This window comes from Sebastes umbrosus, chromosome 12 (genome assembly GCF_015220745.1).
Source record: "Sebastes umbrosus isolate fSebUmb1 chromosome 12, fSebUmb1.pri, whole genome shotgun sequence".
Classification (NCBI taxonomy): domain Eukaryota; kingdom Metazoa; phylum Chordata; class Actinopteri; order Perciformes; family Sebastidae; genus Sebastes; species Sebastes umbrosus.
This window is the reverse complement of record NC_051280.1, coordinates 26,337,204-26,357,709: the sequence shown is the minus strand read 5'-3', so window position 1 is coordinate 26,357,709 and position 20,506 is coordinate 26,337,204. Positions and strand designations below refer to the sequence as shown.

At 41.6% G+C, this 20,506-nt stretch overlaps 1 protein-coding gene and 2 long non-coding RNA genes across 3 annotated transcripts in view; 2 read left to right on the top strand and 1 right to left on the bottom strand.

Annotated features, from left to right (window-relative positions):
• LOC119498185 overlaps nucleotides 1–20,506 on the top strand; it is a 47,735-nt gene that overhangs the window by 7,095 nt on the left and 20,134 nt on the right. The gene's annotated exons all lie outside the window — the stretch shown is intronic.
• LOC119498184 lies at nucleotides 23–650 on the top strand. Its single transcript, XR_005209071.1, has 2 exons — nucleotides 23–146; nucleotides 429–650. It is a non-coding gene; the product is annotated as an uncharacterized LOC119498184 (long non-coding RNA).
• On the bottom strand, nucleotides 8,306–18,721 carry ednrba (endothelin receptor Ba). The gene is made up of 8 exons (XM_037786741.1): nucleotides 18,471–18,721; nucleotides 17,006–17,472; nucleotides 16,081–16,193; nucleotides 14,604–14,808; nucleotides 13,899–14,048; nucleotides 10,510–10,643; nucleotides 10,278–10,386; nucleotides 8,306–8,938 (listed from the first exon to the last, which is right to left on the bottom strand). Exons 2-8 carry the CDS (start codon nucleotides 17,417–17,419, stop codon nucleotides 8,804–8,806), a joined length of 1,260 nt encoding a protein of 419 aa, XP_037642669.1. The 5' UTR covers nucleotides 17,420–17,472; nucleotides 18,471–18,721; the 3' UTR covers nucleotides 8,306–8,803.

The window sequence follows — 20,506 nt, the reverse complement described above, 5'->3', positions numbered from 1 at the left end:
GTGTGGAGCAAATGTAAACACGGGCGTATTTGCAATGTAAAGCAGCAGAGGGACAAGCAGCCGACCTGCAAACAGCCCAGTTGGGTTTACATGCAGCCAGTGGATGTGTGTGATGATCTCACTACATATCATATTCAAATCAGTAGGTCAGCTTCAACTAAACTAAAATAATTCAATGTTTGATTAATTGTACAGTTAATGTTAACATATATGGCAAAAAATAGAGACAGAAAATATGGACAAAAAAGCTTGCAGACAGACACAGGAAGACGGATGCATAAAGTAAAAAACACATTTGTTATTATTATCCAGTCCCTGATGCTCCCTAGTGGCAAAACTCTGCACCAACACCCTTGACAACAACAAGTGTTTTCATGTCCTCTCCTTCCTCTCTCTTTTTTTTTTCCAATAAACGACAAATGGAAAAGCTCATATGAGCAGCTATCGCAGAGTGTGGTTCAGCGATACTCGGGGGGGATCCCTGTCACTGCTGTTTCTTGGAAATCGTCAGCTCTCTCATGAGAACGGGCCTCTCTGCAGCAGCCAGCCATGCCATCTCTGTATACTGTCACTGCTGTGACGGTTGCATAACTACCCCGTCTGTGAACTTCACATACGTGCATAACCGTCACAAATACACAGATAAAAATGGAACGTGTCATGTGATACTTTCCTGGACAAAACTCACTATTGAATATGTTCTTTGCTGTGGCGAGAGCTTTATTTAGCCACACTGATCTATGAGTAGAAACTGACGTGTTGTAGTTATAAATGCTACAGAGTCACTTATTTATTGCAAGATTTAAGTTTTGAGGATTTTAACATCTATATCTTTAAAATATGTGCAAGGAATAGCATTTTTTGAAAAGATTATTCTACCTTTAATCTGATCCATATACATCCAATATATCTGTGGGTAGATAAGGCAGAATAAATCAAGCCTACCCTTCATTCCCACCACTTCTGCAACAGCAGGCAGCTTTCAAGAATGTGCTGGTTTGGCTCTAAAATCAGGTTAACTCCCAAAATATTTTTATAAAGTAGAAGAAGGCAGGTTTTTATTATTGCAATATGTGTGTTTGTGTGAGAGAGAGATAGATGGAGGGTGGTGTTATATCAGAGAAATTATTGATACCTGTAAATAATCCAATGGACCCCAAATAAAAGTACAGTCATCATTTTTAGTGTATGTAATAATCACAATGCTGAAGTTTTTAATTCAGCGTTTGAAATTCACATGCTTTCTGCGTAAAGCTTAAACAATGAGGGACTGTATACAAATTATTAAAGGGGGAGAAACGGGTCAGAAGAGGGGGAGGTTAAAGGTAGGGTTGTCTGACTTTTTTTCGTCCTAAATTTATATTTTGTCCAAGTCATATTTTTTTTTTGGCAAAATATGTAGTTACATCATAAAGATAACTTTCACTTGCGACATCGTTCATTATAGGGATGTCACGATACCATAAATTTAGATACCAAATTGCAAAAGTAAAACAGTAAATCCCATGTACTTCAACATACACTCCTTTCATTCATTCACTCCATTTGCATACTGTTTTTTTATTAGGAAGTTAACCAGGTCATAATTCTCTCTCTATTTTATGTCACTGTGAAAACAACTCCTTCAAACCACTGGATTCCAAAAACTACATTTTACAAGATTACATTTGAACTCATCATGATAACATTAGAGGAAGAAAGAAACCTTTATTTGTCATATACATACAGGTACATACATGAAATTTGACCTCTGCATTTAACCCATCCTAAGTATATTAGGAACAGTGGGCTGCTGACAGCTAACGTTAACTAGCTCTCGTCCTGCTGATTTCAACACGGATTTGTAGTCCGCAATGTAGCATTATCAGGGAAAAAATAGGGTGGTTGCAAAAAACCAAGATGGCGACGGCCAAAAGGCTTCAAAACCGTAGTCCACAAACCAATGGGTGACGTCATGGTGACTACGTTCACTTCTTATACACAGTCAATGGTTGCAGCCCTAATACTATGTGTCTGTTATACAGTATGGCTTTCATTTGACCTCACTGACAAGCTGCACATTTACCTGATGTAAGGTACATGATGACAGTTTGCAGTATTTGTCTCTGACCGACGTGCACACTCTGGCCCGTAGATTTGTCATCACATTGTCAGACAAGCATTAAAGGGGAGGTACGGTAACAGTGCAGGACTGTGGCACAAAGTTTGCATGTGGAGCTGACGGGGAAATAGATGAAAGAAATCCACGGTACGTCAGTCTGATGGATTCCTTCTGCTGGCCACGTCTGCTCCCCTTCTGCTGCTGCTGCACCGTGTGTGTGTGTGTGTGTGTGTGTGTGTGTTGTCTATGCATGCATGTGTTCAAGTGTGCGACATTTATACATCTGTGAAAGTGAGCGATGAGTTGCGTTTTTGTTGTCATTTATCAACCCTTCCTTGAAGTGTGAAATCAATGGAGTGTGACCAAATACAGAAAATCAAATTAGACAAATATGCAGAAAGCCTTTTTTCACACACGTGCACACTCGCATGCGTATCGACCTTGGTGTCAACCCTCACTCGCGCACTGATACAGAGACTCCAGCTCACATATCTTGTGTTTTCATAGGCAGCGTGAGGTTCTTAGTTTGAGTTTGGTTCAACATTTTTCCCTTGAAGTATTTCCATGGCTGAACTACACACTCATAAATGTAGCATGTTTTCTTTTCTTCTTCACAAATGTTAGTGGAAGCTGTGCCAGAGTGAAAGCTCTCCTCCTTTGTGCTATCAATCTAGGATAAATACTCAGGAGGAAGCCTTGCACATCAAGAACTCTGCATATGCTTTTAAATTATTATTACATTTCTGTCAGACGGCATTCAGGTGAGATAAAAAGACAGGAGAGAGAGCTTTATCTGAATAATAGATGAAGCTATATGTGTGGTTTATGTTTGCATACCTAGGTCTGCCATGCAGGATTATTCCATAAGCATCAGAAGGTCAATAAAAGGAGGAATTACTGCCTGTCAAATATTTGAAAGTTAAGTCAAACATCATGCAACTGATGATAATTGTTTTTGAATGCAGCTCACTGGCACAAGTCTGCCGAACATGCTGCGGAAATATGCAAAATGGTGGATTGTTGCGGTAGAAAAACATGAAAGAATGTTTGGAGAAAGAGCGAGCAGAGATGGGGCCAAACCAGGTCTGTTCACACCCCAACCCCAGCCCCTCAGACCCACAACCCAAAACCATCAACCCTCCAATCTGGCCGTGTTCCAGCAATTTGTGCTGGCTTTTAAAGCCTCTGGGGAGGACAGAACAAACTGTGTGTGCTGGTATGTGGTCTGTTTGTACATATGTGGTGTCCAAATGTACTGCACATGTGTGTTTGTGCTTTGGAGGGACAGTGTGTTTGCCTGTGGGCTATGCACTGAGAAGGACATTCAGTCTCGGTGTTCAATGCGGTTAATAAAGGAAAAGCCTGCAGTGTTTGTTGAGTGCAAAGAAGCTCTCAGCCAAGCTAAGACGATAAGTCTATCAAAAGTTTACAGTAGTTTTTTTTTTTTTTATTGCTAAATGAGATGCTTTCTCTCATTAACCTTTTGGCATCAATCTGCTGCAGGTTTTCGTCTCTATTTTCTGGCTCCTAATAGCAATAAAAGTGAAATTAACTCTCTACAATAGACTGCTGTAGCGTTATGTTCGCTCTGGCTGAACTGTGGAGAGTTTTCCTCCAGTAATTGTGCTGAAGTCTAGATATAGAACGTTACAGCTGCATGTAAGAAGAAAAGGATGAACGACCAGTGTTGCCAACTTAGTGTCTTTGTCACTAGATTAAGCGACTTTTCAGACCCTCTTAGAGACTTTATTTCTAAAAAGCAACTTGCAACAAATTTTCTTCAAATTTCCTTATCTACATCAGGGAAAAAGCGTGAAATATATTATAATTCATTCCCATGCATGCTGCTCAGAGTAATCACAGTCCTTGGCTCTTCTGCCAATAGCACAGGGTCTCTCCCTCCCCTCTTGCGCCGCGCCGTGCACAGGCAGGCAATCAGCCGACACCACCACTAAGCTTTAAGCAAATGATGCGCAATGACACTACCAATATGCGTAATTAGCGTATGACGTCATCTGGCGACTTTTGGAGCTAGTGCTAGCTACTTTCATTGGAAAAGAGTTGGCAACACTGTGAATAACTGAATCTTACACAGGAGCAGTGAGAGTTAAGTAGGCTAACTTAAAAAATGCCTAACTATTGATTCCTTTAAAGTAATAGTTTGACATTTTAGGGAAATGTGCTTAATTTTTTTCTTGCCAAGAATTAGATGAGAAGATTGATACCACTCTCGTATATGTATGCTAATGAAGCTACAGCCAGGAGACGCTTAGCTTAGCTTAGCTTAGCTTAGCTTAGTTTAGCTTAGCTTAGCATAAATACTGGGAGCAGGGGGAAACAGCTAGCCTGGCTCTATCCAATAACAACTAGCAAAATGTGCCTCCCAGCACCTCTAAAACTTCTGAATTAACATGTTATATCTAGTTTATTTAAAGGTGCAGTGTGTAGGATTTGGCAACATCTAGCAGTGAGGTTGCAGATTGCAACCAACTGAAAATGATCCCGTGTGCCAAGCGTGTAGGAGAACTACGGTGGCCAACGCAAAAATGTGAAAACTTAAATGACCCCTATATAGAGCCAGTGTTTGGTTTGTCCGTTCTGGGCTATGGTAGAGACATGGTGGCCTGCTCCGTGAAGAGGACCCGCTATGTTTGTAGATAAAAACGGCTCATTCTAAGGTAACGAAAACACAACAATTCATATTTTCAGGTGATTGTAAACTAAAGAAAACATCCATCCATCCGTAGTTCTCGGCTGGAAAGCAAATAAGCACATTTCCCAAAGTGTCGAATCATTCCTTTAATGCAGGTTGACCTAGCGGATCTTTGTTTTAGTGTTAGCATAAACTCTTTGATAGATTAGTCTACAACTGTTCTTACAGCTTCCTAAAACACCATAAATCAGGACTGCCTGGGCCAATAAATGATTTTAATTTCAAACACACGTTTTTTAGGGCAAAATAAGAGGTTCTAAATCGACCCTGAACTAATTACACTTTGATTTATAGGCTGTTTAGTAAGTAGCTCACTGCACAACATTTAATTTCTTTGCAACTTTCTATGGCTGTTTCCTTTCTGCGGCAGGGAGGGATCTCAGAGGACAATCAATCACATCAGTAGAGGGCTGATGCCAGTATCCACAAGCAGATACATCAGTTTAACTCCGCTGGGAGTCGAAAAGAAGATAATTTAGGGGGGAATGTACTGAATGTGATTTCTTCTTCCTCTCTTAAGACTGCTTAAGGTTTGATTTCATTTCAAACCACAGTGAATTGTTTGAAACTATAATAGAAGAACAGAGGCAGGACAGAGGAGACAGGAATGCAGAGAGGATGGGAAACGACGGTAGAGGCATACTTGCCAACCTTAAGACCTTAAACAACGGGAGGATTTCAAAGCCAAAGCGGGGGAGTCTGGGGGTCCTCCCACAGAAAAATGTGAGTTTCAGAGACTTTGTTTCCTGCATTCTGGTGACTTCAAAAGAGTGAAAATAACAAAATAATAAGAACACTGCAATAGCATTTTTATGTTAAACTTCTGATTTTACCTTTAACTCCCAGGAAAGAAAACTGAATAATTCACCCATCTGGTGTGAGCTTGGCGTGAAAATCTCTGGCATAAACTAATATTCATCAGTTTTTATTTATCTTTTACCCCTGCTTGAGTTTTTCTGCGCTCAAAAACACATTATTTCCAATGGCTAGCGCCGCGCCACGACGACTTTTCACTGCATCGAGCAAAGCCCAAGTTTGGGCTCTGCACGCGGCGGCTAGCGCAGCTTAAACATGAGCTCAAACTGCGCTGTGTCACGAGCACAGACTGCTCTCTTCCACCGGGAAACGACAGTTGGTGTAGCTCTATTGACGTCCGGGTGGAAAGAGTAGGGATTATACACACACTGTTCAGTTCCAGAAACAGGCTAAGATAACAAAAAAAAAAGTGTGAAAATTTGTCGTATTAGAAATACGGGAGAATTGTGACCCAGGGATTGAAACCGGGAGAGGGCAATGAAAAACAGGAATCTCCCAGGAAAATCGGAAGAGGTAAAAAAAAAAAGAACAGGCAGAAAAAGCGAAGAGAGTGAAGGCAAGGAGAGCGGATGAAGACATGAGTCGAGGAGGGGTGGTGAGAGATCACAGGACAGAGAGCTTCTTTGACAGTTAACGTGACATGCCTGACACTGCTTTAGCCTGAAGGAACATTCCCAGGTCAGAACTCTCTGTGTGTGTGTGTGTGTTTGGAGTGCGGAGAAAAATAGAGAGATCACAGTAATGTTCTGTGTTAGCATTCATCATCACATGATGCCGCCAGCCGTCACACTTATATCAAACCCCACCACACAAACACACACACACATGCACACACACACACACACACACACAAACAGGCAGAGTCAGGCCACGATAAGAGGCAAAGCTAGAACATTCACAGTCTTAAAGGATTATAACTGTGTGTCTGAACAGATAATTGCTTGATAATGTATGCTTTTCTTAAAAAAAAAAAAAAAAAGTGCACAAGTGCTTATTTATTAGGCTATATTTTTTATTTATTTCAAAACGAAACCCCTACCTCTTGTCATACCAGCTAAGGCAAGGAGTCAGATTAAGATAATGTGGAGAAAATACAGTTAGAAACGCATCAAGCCTCAAGAACAGGCCCAATATTGAACAGTAATATACAATAGCTGAATGCAGCTGAAATCAGTAGTTCAATAACTAGTGGGAAAATAACACAGAGATGATACATTTAAAAACGCTAAGTGATAAAGCATGCAAAATGCTCAATATACATATATATAATAAAGGAAAAATATGTAACAAAATAACGTAAACAAATCTCAAAGAAGAGCATTAGATTCACTGTTTAAACTCTTCCAAGCTGCTGCAGTGCGTGGTAGCAACACAGCGTCACACTCAAATGTGGTCCGTACAATGCAGAACTTATTGCTAAGATTCAGAGTAACATTCACTATCCAGGCTGCGAGCCTGATGAGCTGTCTTTGCTAATCGACCCTTGACCCCCAATTTTGCACAACACTTGTGCTTTGAACTTTGCCCTGGGCCACACTGCCTGGGTGAGCAGCGCGTGATGGCTACCTCGCTGAACTGCGGCGGCTCGCACGCGTGTGGTGTCCACACAGATAGCGTTGCTGCTGCGCTGCTCACTGCCAGCACTTTCTTTCTACATAGAGTTTGCCTTTCATAATGGCCATTTCATTTCATTATAAAGTTCATTATATTTATTTTAGACATAAAAAGGTTAAAGAAGCGTGTGCTCATTTGTAAATAATAACTAGTAATAATCCACAATTAAAAGCCGGTACTCTAATTTATGGGCGTGTCTAGAAGGTAACCCGCAAATTAAAACGTTTAAAACAGGACTCTCTGCCCGATGACCTATCGTAAACCTTAACCATTGAAGGTCAATGCCTAACCTTAAAGGACCAATATGTAATATATTTACTGTATTAAATCATAAAATGTCAGAGATTAAGGATAGATGCTGAATTGAAGTACTGGCTTCTCTGACAACAACGCTACGTTGTCAGATGTTTTCCTTTGAATTGTCAAGATTTGTCTTGTACGTCTGTTTTTGTTTTGGCTGGTGTGATCCCATCCACCGCCAGTCTCAACACCCCGCTGCCACATATGAAACAAATTGGCAAGCAAGCAAACCAACTGGATAACGTTAACATTAGATTCTACCTGACCTGAAAAGCCTCGGCACATCTCTCTGTGGTCCTTGTGCAGCTGGGTTATCAAGGCAACGAGTATTTAAGACACAGCCGGTGAAGTGATTCTGACTACTGCTGGACCCATTTTGCTGTCAGTGCTACATATTGCTGTTTTAACTATTCAAGGTCAATGCCTAACTTTAACCATCGCGCAAGAGTTTCCAAAATTGTGGGTTACCTTCTAGACACGACCTTAATTTATAGAGCTGTGCAAGTCACTGCATTTTCCACAACACTGACCTGCAAATATTTCACAATAAAAGCCTTGTGTTAACAAATGAAGGAATTCTGTCCGTGGAAAAGTGCCAGAGGACTTTTATTTTGAAATGGAAACAAACAGTAAGTGTTGAGTTAAAAATAAATATTTACTTTTTTTTTCATGTCTGTGACATATTCTACAGATACAGACATCAAAACTGTAGTAATGTTGCTGGTATGACAATACGTCACTGTCAAAAGATCATTTGCTGTGAACGCGGAAAAAATAGGCAAGACCTCGAATCTCTAGAAGAGAGGGGCTCACGCGGGCTGTGTGGCTGCTCTATAACCTGTTAACATGAACGCTGAAATAAAAAGTTCCGCGACACACGCACGCTGCTCACGCAGGCAGTGTGGCCCGGGCGTTAGTTTTTGATATTTGGTGCTCTGAACACCAGTTTTCCTGCTTCACACACATGTCACGCTTGTTATCCAAGAATACAGCGTTTGAAGTGCACTGGTGCTTATTTCTTCTTGGACAGTGAGAGTGGGCAGCAGTCCATTATGGCAAGTGTTCAGAGTTTTAGCTTAGAAGGAGTTTCATCTCACTGATTTCCAAAAGCACATCTGTTAAAAGTTGAAGGAGACTTCACATGATGCTGCAGGTGAGACAAGAATAGGCATGTATCCTCATGCAGTCATCCATACTTCAATATTAAGTTGTTTTTTTTTTGTCATCACATCTACTCCTTTCTTACTCTACGCCCCTCCTCAGGCTGTAGTGGACTTGTTGGTCATGCGGGAGTTGCTCTGGTCGGAGGCTCGTTCGGTGACTTTCAGCTTCATGCACGACTGCTTCTCATCCATCAACATCTCAGCCGGTAGGCACCAGCAGCACAGGCAGGACTAGAGGAGGGAGGAAAGTGGTGAGGGAGATTGTGAAGTGTAGGCTGAGAGAAACGCCAATGTGCATATAGTTTTCACAGCTAAAAGAAAGAAGCAAGTGGTTCTTTTTTTTTTGTCTTAAAGATGAAATTGTATTCGCTTCTCTCTAGAGTTTGATAAAAAGATCAATACCACTCTCATGTTGGTTCTTTCAATATAAAGCTGGAGACAGCAACAGTTAGCTTAGCTTATTACACTGCTTTGTTGAATACTCTATTCTGATTGGTCAATCATCACGTTCTACGGTCTGTTATTTCTTTATAACAGATCGTTGCTATGTATAACAGACCGTTGCTATGGACACAGTTCTGTTCAGTCAAATTATTGATTTGAAGTAAGTAGCCGTGTAATAAGCGGGATAATGTACAGCTAGCGGGTCATTGTTGTGAAACAAACCCCTTCAGGGTGATGCAAGACCCTGTCGGGGTTTATTTCACAACAATGACCGGCTCGCTGTACATTATCTCTTACTTAGCACCAGAAGTTACTGCAGCCCGGTCAAGAAACATAACCACAATCGGTTGGCTTTCATTTTTTATACGGATTAAAGAAAAGAGATGTTAAAGCTAGGGTTGGTAAAGTTCTTCAAAAACATGTTTCCCTATATTTGACACTTTCTTTACATCCCGACAGGAATCAATGAATCAAATGCTCAGGCAAAAAAAACAAAAAAACAAAAATCTGTGGCTGTCACAGGCCTGTAATAAGTCTACCTGCCTGTCTACTTGCGTGCACTCTGCCCATGCACTCATTGCACATCACCAGAGTCTTCCACAAGCTGCTAGCCTGACAGCTGTGAGTAATAACAATAGCCATGTTTGATGTTTACGTTCATTATGATAATTGTGGGGGAGTGGCCTTGGAGGGAGACCTGAAGGGACCCAACTTGGCGACTTTCTCGCTAGATTTAGCGACTTTTGGAGCTAGTGCTGCTAGCTACTTTCATTGGAAAAGAGTTAGCAACACTGGGCTGTTGTTTTCGGTTGGATTATTTTTAAAATGTAGTATTCTCCTGCTAGTTTCTCAACATTACCAACCCCAGCTTTAATTAGAGAGCTTTAGAGGTGCTGGTAGGTGGATTTTGTTATCTTCGGACAGAGCCAGGCTAGCTGTTTCCAGTCTCCATGCTAAGCTATGCTAACCAGCTGCTTCATATTAATTGTATGGAAATGAGAGTGGTATCAATCCTCTCATTTAACTCTCAACAAGAAAGCGAATGAGTATTTCCCAGCAAAAAACTCTTCTTATATTTTCACTCTGTTCTGCGTACGGCATATGTCATGACTAAGTTGCACCTTACCCTGAAGCAGTTCTTGAAGCGTTTGCTGACTATGTAGAGGGCGATTGGGTTGATGCAGGAGTTGACAGACGCCATGTTGATGCCAATGTAGTCCAACACCAAAAAGAAACTAAAAGGGTTACAGAGACGCATTAGTCTTATTCCACCTCTCCCCTTCTGGAGGGTGATTCATTATTCTACCAAATGATCTAGTCTAATCTGTGCACTGCGGAACATGTCATTTCTTCCATACCTGAGCAGCTCGCAGCGGTTCGGATCTTTCTCGTCATAGATGGTGAGCTTCAGGATGCGGCTGAGGTGGAGCGGCAGCCAGCACAGAGCGAAGACCAGAACCAGGCAGAACACTGTCTTCGCCACCTCCCTTCGCTGAACACACATAAATCACTGCATAGTAACAGATTGTACTGACAGTTTTGGTCCCCGATGGGGACATGGAGAAATTTAAACACAAAGAAGTCTTATATTGTTGGAAATTTTTAGCCTAAAGGTTTTGTTTTCATAAATCAAAACAAATTAAAGCTGCAAGCAGCGTTGAACGGGCCCTCGCCCCTTTGCGCATGTCGGGGGTATCCGCTGCCGTGCATTTCCATGAAAGTCGGACACTGCACGCAACAGTTAGAGAGTATTTTCTGCGTGGAGCGCGTGGCACTGTAAATGACCTGTTGAGAACCTGTGGGGCATCCTTAAAAGGCACTTCTATGAGGGTGGGTGGCAGTATACAACAATTTCTTGTTGCCAGTAGGTGGCGCTATCACCATAACTCAATAATGGAACGTATATGTCTTCAGGCCGGGACTCTTATCCAGCTTGTGAAGTTTGGGGCAGATTGGAATATGTAGGGTCAAGTTACAACAGCCTCCTGTGTCATGTCGTATGCCTCGAATGGTTGAGGATAGGATAGGTCGTCTGGCAGCGAGTCTCACGAGAGTTTTTGCAGATCTCAGATCAAATTTCGCAATTTACAGGCTCCCTTCTAGTCGCTAGTATGGAAGCGGAAAATCAGGGCTGAAGTCGAGTAGAGTGAACTTGCTATAACCAAACTGCCAATCACTGGGCATTTTCATAATGTAGTAATCACATTTAGTACCAACTCGAAGGGACTGGAAGATCTATACTCATTTGTTGTTTTTTGTTGTACATCTGAACACTTCAAACTCTGTATAAGCTGAACCTGTTTGTCCTCTGAACACCCACACAGGTGTTGTCAGTTATTCCGGCTGAACAAGAATGATAAGAATGCCCAAACAGGTGCAATAAAAGCTGACAGGAGACTCAGGAAGCTGTCAAGAAATTACAGTGAGCAGAGATCTAATCAGCCAAATAAACTGAAAACACCTGTGTGGGTGTTCATAGCTTTTAACGCAGGGTGCAGAACCCTCGGAACCTCCTCCACTGTCACCTCTCTGTTGTCAGTGTCATTCCTACACCCAGACTGAGGTGTAGGAATTTGTGGTGTAGAGACTACAGGTAAAAGAAATGCACTGCACCTTTTTTTATTAGCTTCTGGTGCCTATAATTTCAGATATTGTACTGTCATCACCTATAATCATGACTAAAAGAATATCAGTATGTCATTTGGTACCCCGTTACATTCATGAAGTCAAAACTGCAGCTACTGGTGACAAAGTTAAGAGCGAAAAACAACGTTACTGGGTGAGCGATCTAATCGGCGTGAACGTCAGAGTTTGGGTGTGTCCCATTGTCACTCATGGGAAAAGATGCTGTAAAGACAAACTTATTGTCTGTGTTATTTATTGGTTTTGATGTGAATTATTCACACTCTACGGTGTTGATTTCATTAAGTCAGAAAGATTAGTGACATGGTTTGATTTGATTAAAACCTGATTCTATTGAGCAGGTTCCTCAGGCACGGCTCAACAATAAGGATTGCTCACATGCAAGTATAATGCCACATTGGGCTCGTAAATCTAACAACTTCCTGTTTCCTTTAGGTGGCGCTATGACTATCACTCATAATTGAACGTATACGTCTTGATGCTGGGACTCTTATAAAACATGTCAAGTTTGGTGCAGATTGGACAATGTATAGTCAATTTATAACAACTTCCTGTTTCTTGTAGGTGGCGCTAGAACTATCACTCATAATGGCACATATATGTCTTCAGGCCTGGACTATTATCCAGCTTGTGAAATTTGGGGCAGATTGGACTATGTAAAGTCAAGTTACAACAGCTTCCTGTGTCATGGCGAAACATCGAAATTCATCGCGCCGCCACAAGAACGCCATTTCACGTAAACACAAAAGCTTCGTAATTTAGTCTCCTGAAGGTGTTGTGATTCTGTTGCCCGACTTTGAGATGGATCGCTTGAATCCTCTAGGACGGGTATTGCAAAGTTCCATACCTAAGAAGTGACAAAATGGCATTTTCTCACATGATGTATGACATCACCGTTTTTGCGATCAAAAATGTTGCAATTTAGCATCACAGTAGTTTGAGGGTTATACCACCCAAATTTGACGCAAATCCGATGAAGTCTCTTTGAGGAGTTCGTAAAAGTATGCATAAAATACATGAAAAACGCACAAAATCCAAGATGGCCGACTTCCCGGTGGGCGGAGCTAATGAAACCCGATGAGGAATATGTCTGAAATAATGAGCTGGATGTGCCTACCAAATTTCATGAATATCGGATCAACTTTGTCCAAACCATGGCCTTACACGCGTTAGGGGGCGCCACTTTACACGCTGAACCTAATAACTGTACGTTCATGTAAAGTTCACAGGTGTCCATCATATTGCCAACTTTCATGAGTTTTCAAGTACCTCAAGGTATGTTCCATATCTAAAAGACATAAGGGGGCGCTAGAGAGCCAACATGCCACGCCCAAGCAAAATTTCACCACTAAAATAAAGTAATTACGAGTTTGGATGTGCGTGTAAAGTTTCATAATTTTTTGTGCATCCTAAAGTCTTCAAACATATGTTCGTATATTTTAAAATCACGCAGGAAGTCCAACATGGCTGACTTCCTGTTGGCCAAAAAAATCTCAAAAATATTTAATCCAGGTATGAGGGCTTGAGTTATGACATACATGAATTTCGTGAAGATCGAAGAAACTTTCTCTGAAAAACTGCCTACATTAGGGGGCGCTATCTCGCCCCCTGGAGACACCCGAGCCGGGTCACTACAGAACTTTGAATTTCGCGCCACTTCTGACGCATATTCCACTTTTGGTGAGTTTTTGGGGATGGGAAAGGTCCCAAAAACGCGATCTCCCAGCAGAAAAAGAATAATAACAATAATCTTTAGAAAAACAATAGGTTTCCTCGCACGAAAATTCGTGCCAGGACGCCGTTGGGTCCTGGCACTTTCGTGCTCGGGCCCTAATTAAGTAGAACATAAGAGTGCCAAGTTGGTAGAGCGGAGTCAAGTTTGTGGTGAAAAGACACTACTGTATGTTTTATAGCTTTAATTGGACACACTTGTGAATGAGTCTCGTGTCAAGCGTTGAACATAAAAGATTCCTTTAGGTCAGTTTTGTGTTTCCCCCTTGCACTAAATTGGGAATAATGCAATTTTAACTCTTAACACTCAATATGAAGACAGTCAGTAATCACTAACAAAATAGGCTAAATCACATGAAAGCCATCAGCGAACCTGTTTGAGGTGGTCGCTGAGAGCAATCTGGACTCCATTCTTCTTCCTCAGCATCTCACAGGTCATCAGGGTGTAGAAAATAGCGGTGCAGACCAACGGCAGGCAGAAATACGCGCTGAACAGCCACCAGTCCTTCGCTGATTTATAAAACTACACAGAGAAAATAAGAGAACAGCACTGAGTTAGAGCTCAAAGTTCAAGGTGAAAACATTTCAGGAGTAAATTTAATGGCGTGTATCCCCAGTCTGACCTCGAGCGGTGTGAGACTCAAGGGTGTGTCTCAAATTGATTTGTTGACTTTCATTTAAAGATCAATTTATCAAAGTACCTCAGTGAAATTAAAACTGTTCACAGTTGTTATTTTAAAGTTGATGGAAGACACGTGAACACCTGCAGGCCCTGCAGTGTTTCCTGTCTAGCGAAGAGGGTGTTAAATCCTGTGATATACCGTTTTCTTTCTGTTTGACGATACTTCACTGTCCGTAACCTCTTCTGTCTCTCCTTACAGTAAGGTAGCAATGCACATATATTCATACACAAGTCAGCGTGCGTGCCAACATGCACATCTGCATCTCCGTGTGTGTCTGTACGTGTCAGTATGTATTATATGTGCACTTGCAGGTTTGCAGCATGCACAGCTGTGTCAACACTATTTTTCTCCACACTGAATTATATGCATCTGAAGGCCTGTGTGTCGCCGCTCACCTTCATAAAGTTGCCTGTCTGCATGGGGTGCAGCAAACAGATCCTCAAGTGTTCTCCTTTGTAGTCCATGGTGATCATGTCGAAGGCTATTGCCTCTGGCACAGCCAGGATGATGGATAATATCCAGATGAGCACGATCTCGATAGCCATCCACTTTGGAACCCCGATCCCTTTGATGCGGCTCCAGGAGGCCACGGCGCGATACCTGGAAGATACAACATGTGCCGTCAGTCAACCAACAAATTAAAGGAATAGTTTGACGTTTTGGGATATACACATATTAATTTTCTTGCTGAGAATTAGTCGAGAAGATTGATACCGCTCTCATGTCTGAGTGCGGTATCAATCCTCTCATCTAACTGTCGACAAGAAAGCTAATAAGCGTATTTTCAAAAATGTCTCACTATTCTTTAAATAATAATCCTATCAATCTCTTATCCCAACGGACAAAACTGAACAGTATATTCTAGCTTTTTAACCTTTTTTTAAGCTAACACCATGCAGGTATAAAGTATTATCTGCAGTATAGGAATATAAAAATAACTCAATGTTCATAACAAATATCCAACCTGTTATCAGGTCATTAAACGTTATTAGCACCATAGATGTGGGTCATTAGGGGCCTACTACGCCTACTACGTTGTAAACGTGAAAGTGAAACTTAAAAACGACATGTTCTAACATGTAAAACTGAATGAAACGTCACGTTTTGAACACAAACAAAAAGGCTTCTTTAGGTTTAAGCAGCAAAACTCCAACTTCTTTAGGTTTAGGCAATCAAATTACAACTTCTTTAGGTTTAGGCACAAAAAACAGTTAGGTTTAGGAAATAAAATTACAACTTCTTTAGGTTTAGGCTATAAAAAAAACCTAGTTAAGTTTAGGGAAAAACATCATGTTTTGGGTTAAATAACTACTATCACAAAGACAACTAAACACTGTTGGTTTCACACGGGATGCGGACTTCGGTCTCTTGGGTGAAAATCCTTTGATTTGTGTACCATCCATCGTCCATGACCTCCAGCCCTTATGGAGTTTCACACTATCTATACTAGAGCGCCTGACTTCCACTTCTGCTCCTGTCATAATTATTACAGTCGCTAGAAGTCGCTGTCGTGTTCTTTTATACCTTCTCCCAGTGATCTACCATGTGAATACATGATAATATCTACTAGTGGGTGTAGTAGGCCAATATTGACCTACATCTGTGGGGCTTATAGCGACTGATAACACCTATTTAATAGCCTGACAACAGTCTAATCGGCTGAAAGATCAGATTTAAACTCCTTATTCCAAGCTCACAATGTAGTTGACAGTCGTATCCAGACGAGCTTGACAAGTGCAATAGAATAAGGCGTCAATGTATTGATCAGCAAAGTTAAAAGCAGTAAGGAGGTCAAAAGTCACTCACAATGTTTATGTAACCTCTGACTGTTGACGTCGCGTAAGGAAATTAAAATAGGCCGTCCATTATTACCTGTCAATACTCAAAGCGCACAGACTGAGCACTGTGATCCCCACCGAGGCTTTCTGGACAAACGGCACCAGCTTGCACAGAGTCACGCCGAAAGGCCAGTCCTCTGCCAGGAGCTGGAGAGAGACGGAAAGAGTCAATGACAGAGTTAAACCCATGAGAGCGAGTGAAGCAAATCGTCTGGCTCCACGTCATTCTCCCCAGCCTCAGGCATCCAGCGTTGACCAGATATGCGTGAACCTGAACTTATCGGTTTCTGTGAATATCCACAGCTGTTTTTTTTTCTCTTCTCCTTGTCAGATTTCATTTTTTTCAGTCTTGTCTTGAAAAAACATAGTGAGGCCTCTGTTTGGCCTCAAGGCATGTTCACCCAGACAGGTACGATAGCTCCTGGAGAACAACAACAAAACTCTGCTAAACCTGTACAGTATTAAGACTTTTCATGCCTGCTTTGGATGAGCGACTGGAATGTGAGAGTGGATCAATTGGAGTCATATGTAGCTCTGTATCTGCCCATACCACCCATGTCTCCTGTGTCTGCTCTGGTATGCAACAGCAGCCAGTTGTTTTAACATGCCTACCCCCTTACCCAAATATACAGATACGTTAGTCCTCTCCCTGTCTTTCTCACACACACACACTCTCACACAAAATGAGTCCAACAGATAATAACATGCCAGAGACATAAGGGGATACAGAGGGGCTCAGAATCCAGTAAAGTAATAACATGGAAAAAGCCCCCTTTCAAGAGTGTGTATGTGTGTGTGTGTGTGTGTAAAGGATTTAAAATCCAATATGCAGCTAAATATTTGCATATGACCTTAAACAAGAGTGCAACAAAAATTCATTAAAAATCCAAGGGAGTTTTGAAATGACAAATAAAAATATGTTAAGGCCAAAAAGATCACTGTAATATGACACAACCCACCTTGTAAACATTGATGGGAATGCCGATGATGATGTGCAGCAGGTCTCCGAGCGCCAGGCTGCCGATCAGGATGTTCGGCCCGTTGCGCATGCACTTGTTCTTATAGATGATCCTCAGCAGAGTGGAGTTACCGATAATACCCACGACAAACACCAGGCAGGACACCACCGTGTTGATGTACTTGAAGGTGTCTCGGATCTCCGTGGGTCCGGTGCACATGGGAGGTAGCCGGCGGCGGGGCATGGTGATGTTGGGCCTCACCGGACCCTGCACATCTCTCTCTACGAGCCCGAGTCTCTGGGTGACCCCGATAAGGTCCTGGGGCGTTTGTTTTTTTGACCCGATCTGCCCATTGGCCACGAGGACGTGACCCGTCAAGAGGAGTAGCTCCAAGCAGAGGAGACGAGTCTTCATCCTGGAGTTTAGTTGTGTTTTTTTATCCAACGGCTGACTCTCTTTGAGTTTGCCTGGAACACAAATTGCAAGAAAGTACTGTAGTCAGGCCTGTTATTATTATACTTTATGAAAAAAACAACCTCACTGTCTAATAGGGATGTTAGGCTCCAGGGTTTATTATGTGACTTTAGCTCACTCGGCGGCCGTCTCCAGCAATATAAACTCACAATTAAGATCCGCAGACACACCCTGCAGAAACATTTTCAGTTTAGGGACTGTACAAAAATGATTAGGGGAAGAGAGGGGGTCAGAAAAGGGGAAAGACATTGTTATTTTTATTTAGTCTGACTTTTTGGGGGTTTTATTTTTAATATTTTCAACCTTTCTTCATTATATACATCAAAAAGACAACTCGCACTTGCGACATGGTTCATAAAAGTGCGCTTTTCCATAAGCAGAGGACAGCAGCTGTCTCTGTATTAGGGGTTGTCGCGAGATACCGTTATTGACAATAACCATGATATTTATCATGTTAATAACACACATATGATAATATCGTATAAATAACCCAGCGTCTCTTAAATAATTTTGTATATTTATGGTTACAGACTCTCTCTCCACCTCCCTACACTTGTATTTTAAGTGTAATTCATTTGCCAAAAAAAGGGACAAAATGCACAATAAACATGATGAATTTTACTGATATTTTTCTATAGATATTGCGACAATTGTGAATTCTTTTGGCCACAATAGTCGCGTAGTGAAATCAGATATTGTGACAGCCGTACTTAGTATCAGGGTTTTCTGAAGATGTACATTACCCACATTAGAAGTTCTATTAAGATAATATAGTTTAAATAGAGGTACGTGATTAAATAAGTCATATCATTTCACATATTATTTCGACATGTTGTGGGGAGGGGGGTATTGCAATTTCAAGTCAAGACGAGTTCAAAGTAAACCTCAATAATCCTGAGGAAGGCCTTCCTCACCACACCAATAATTTTCATACAGTCCCCAAATCGGTCAATTAATGTTCTTCTTCTCTGCAGTTTAAGCTCTTACTTACCTAGCTCCCAGCTGAGGTAGAAATCCTCCAATATTTGTGCCTCTGGGATCAAAATTTCCAAGTAACTCTCAATTTCTCAGGACAGAGAAAACTTCCCAAATTGGAGGGATGCTGTTCCTGAAGTGACAGTCCAGTCATCTCCATCAGCGGCTGTCCTCTCTGTCACTGGTGTCAAGGTGGAAAAAGCTCCAGAGGCTCCAGTCAGCTCCTCTGGTAGTTCACTCCTCTCCAGTACTGGCCGCCGAGTCTCAGTGTACACAGCGTCATGAGTCTGCTGAGTTGATCCCTGCCCTCACAACCCCTCCTCTTCTTATGGAGAGGAGGGGTTGGTGGAGGAAGACAGAAGGAGGACAGGCAGGCAGGATGTTCACAAGTAATTCAGTGTTCATCAATGTGCCCTTGTTTTTAAAGGGGGAAACGGGGTGAAATCATAAATCAGTTCATGGAGAAATATAGTGTGTCATTAGACTGTTGTCAGGCTATTAAATAGGCATTATCAGTCGCTATAAGCCCCATAGATGTGGGTCAATAGGGGCCTACTACACCCACTAGTAGGTTTTATCATCTATTCACATGGTAGATCACGGAAATTCTCACTAAAATTTTTACACAAAGTAACATTATTTGTCTACTACAAATAGCAATGTTTACAACTATATCACATAATAAATTAACTGATGTCAAATACAAGGAGTTCAATTGTTACAACTTGCCCCACTACCGGGATAAATTGTAACACAACCTATGCTAAGTTGTAACAATAGAAACAAAGATTTAATAATGCAATGAGAACACACACACAACTTCACCAAGTGGTTACAAAAACAACTCACCACTGACTTTTAAATCACTTTAAGAATGACTGTAATCCACAATAATGAGTTGTTGCTGATACTTTTAGAAGAGCTTTCTTCTAGAACATTTGCACTATATGTGTATATCTCTATACATGTGTATATATCTGTATGCATATGTGTCTGGCTGGACCGCAGAGGGCCAGCCCTACAAACACAAAAGTCCGTCACTGAGTGACTGAGGGAGTGATGAAGTTATACGATTGGTCGGCTGAGTGTTGGAGTTTCATCATTGGCCGTTGCTCTTTCAAAATGAAAAGGCGTGGATCAGTCCTTTATGCAAATGAGCCCGTCCACCATGACGCGTGCGACTCACGAAACTTGGACCAAGGTGTCACACTCGGCGATCTAGTTCTAAAATTAAATGAGATTCAGCAGTGGCATCGCCTATTTCTCTATTAAAATGTTTTCAGAAGTAGATTTTGGTGGATTGTTCAGACGGAATAACAAAGTTTATGAGCAACAGTATCAGTACTAATCAAATTGTCCAAAAAAATTTCTTTCATACCTGAAAATCAGCATTTTGGCTGTGAAATCTGCTCACTTTCTTCACACAGATTTCACATGCAAGGTTAGGAAGGACGTGGCCATACATGAAATTGATCTCATGACTCTAAGGTCATTCCCTTCTTGGTGAAAGTGGTGCTGTTACAACCGTCCCCGGTCTCCCCTATTGACAGTACCTTTCCCATGAAAACTTTTGATTCTCCACGTGCTTTGTTTTCTCTCTTTGACTTCAGGATAAACATGTTGGAAGTGATTTTCTTTCTGTCACCCTCTCATTTTCTCTGCATCGCAAAGCAATTTTCCGGTCTTATATATATCCAATTACGCAGTATGTGAAATTGCAGCATGACAATAAGCGCTGACAGTCTGTTGGTTAGTCTCTTTGCTTTATGATATTTAGACTGCTATCATAAAATTAATGCAAAACAATTTTTACTACTGTGCATTAATGACCCGAGGGGTGTCTGTTGTGTTATCTAGACCACAGCTGTATTGGCCCTGTGTTGATCCTCCCTGCGAGGCTCAGAAGAGTCTCTCACAGGCCAGACAGCCATCAGCACCAGATGTGTTTCTCTGTTGCTAGATTACCATCTCAGCGGAGCCTTAAGAACTTATGGATCGTATGTTTTTGACTGCTGCATGTGTAGGTTATTTCAACAAGAGAGGTCAATGGAA